The 1,730-nt window shown below is 34.1% G+C and overlaps 1 protein-coding gene across 1 annotated transcript in view; it reads left to right on the forward strand.

Moving 5' to 3' along the window:
* Positions 1-596: 596 nt before the first annotated feature.
* Positions 597-1,730, forward strand: part of LOC110104040 (probable E3 ubiquitin-protein ligase ARI8) — a gene marked incomplete at its 5' end in the record, with an annotated part of 24,075 nt that continues 22,941 nt past the window's right edge. The window contains 1 exon segment of the mRNA XM_020832979.2: positions 597-813. Within this exon segment, the coding sequence (XP_020688638.1) occupies positions 643-813 (171 nt within the window).

Genomic DNA, 1,730 nt, shown 5'->3' on the forward strand with positions numbered 1-1,730 from the left:
ATATATATATATATATATATATATATATATATATATATATATATATTTGCAAAATAATGTGCTCACTATTCCCTTGTAAAAAAATTCAAATTATTATCTAAATTATAAAAAAAAATCTAATCCAAACAGGTCAATGTGTTGGGTCGGATCGACCTGAATTAGATCCGACTCATATTTGAATTCGAAGATCTAACCTAGTTTGCAAATCAGATTAGATTCAGATCAAATATGTTGAAGGCGGATCAATTTCAACCTAAAAATACATTATGACACCCTATACCAGCCAAAAAAACAAGTGTTCGACATTATTCTTCGCTGGAGGAGTTGCTATTAAATAGATGCAAAATTCGATTTTTTTTGGGACATAGGTTATTTAAGGCAAAGACTCGAAGCCAAATCATCTTATAAGCAGCCTAAGAGCTCAACCACCAGGCCAAAATCAGCTGCGTAAAATTTGGTTTTTTTAGCTGTAGTATTTCGCTTTTCTGATTTTCTCATAAACGCCAGCTCTTGTGGAATTCCTGAATCACACCAGATCCTGTCTTGATCTTCTTGATCCCCTGCCCCTCACCGGACCAAATAAAAATCCCACCGAGAGATTCTTGAATAAGGCGATAGGGTTCTGGGATTGGGTCTGAGAGCATGGAATCGGACTATGACACGCAGGACGCCAGCGACACGGAGTCGATGGAGGATGACTTCTACAGCGAGGAGACGGTGGTGAGGGACGGCGAAGACGAAGACGAAGGCAAGTATGGTTTCAGCGATAACGAGTCGGATGACTCGGACGTGATCGTTTCCGAGCGTCTGCAGGTAAGGAAAGAATTGAATAACGAGGTTTATACTCAAACTTTATTGCTTTGTGTGGTTCGATGAATCTGTGCTACAAAGGGTTCTGATCTGGGGTATAAAAATATTTTTATATATTTTCTTAATCATGTTGTTTGCAAAAGATGTTTTCTTAGATGTAGGTTTTTAGTTATTTTGTAGTCTCTCTAATTAGGATGTGACCTACGCATAAGAATCTCAAAGTTGATATATTAACCTTTCTGGAGGACACGATGGTTGGTAGAGTTTGGTTATTTTGCAACGTCCATAGATCAGTTGGCTGCAGGGGCGGAATCATCCTTAGTTTTTAGGGGGTCAAACTTATAAAAAAATAATATATAACAAAATTCAAACAAGTTATCATATTGCAATGAAAATTACAAGCTTTGCATTCTATTTTGCATTTTTTTATAATGCTGCCTTACAACTTCATTTAGAACCAAATCAAATGACTTTTTGATTGATGGGGTCCTTTCAATAGATATGCTCTCCGAATTTTATCTATTTCATTAACATCGTAACACCAAGTTGAAGGTCGAATTCTAGAATCGGCTGGGATATTATTAACATCTGTCTTCAAACGTTATTTCCTTTTTAAATAACGCTCCATTTGATATATCCTATAAAAAAATTCGTATTCCGTATTTAAACACAACTTTACAAGAATAAAAAATGGGAAATTTTAAGAAATGTAGGAATAAAAATTACAAACATAACATGATAGTTATTTCTACTGGCTATAACTTTTGCAATAACATGTTACGTTTTTTTAACAAGTAATAAAATTTAGAACTTATCCAAAACATTGAAAACAAATGACGTTTGCAGGATAAGGTTTTCCACTTTGTTTATAAAATTTATTTGTTTTCTAGTTGAAATATCTAGCTTCTTTTTTTTTTTTT

Source organism: Dendrobium catenatum, unplaced genomic scaffold (genome assembly GCF_001605985.2).
Source record: "Dendrobium catenatum unplaced genomic scaffold, ASM160598v2 fragScaff_scaffold_1284, whole genome shotgun sequence".
Taxonomy (NCBI): Eukaryota; Viridiplantae; Streptophyta; class Magnoliopsida; order Asparagales; family Orchidaceae; genus Dendrobium; species Dendrobium catenatum.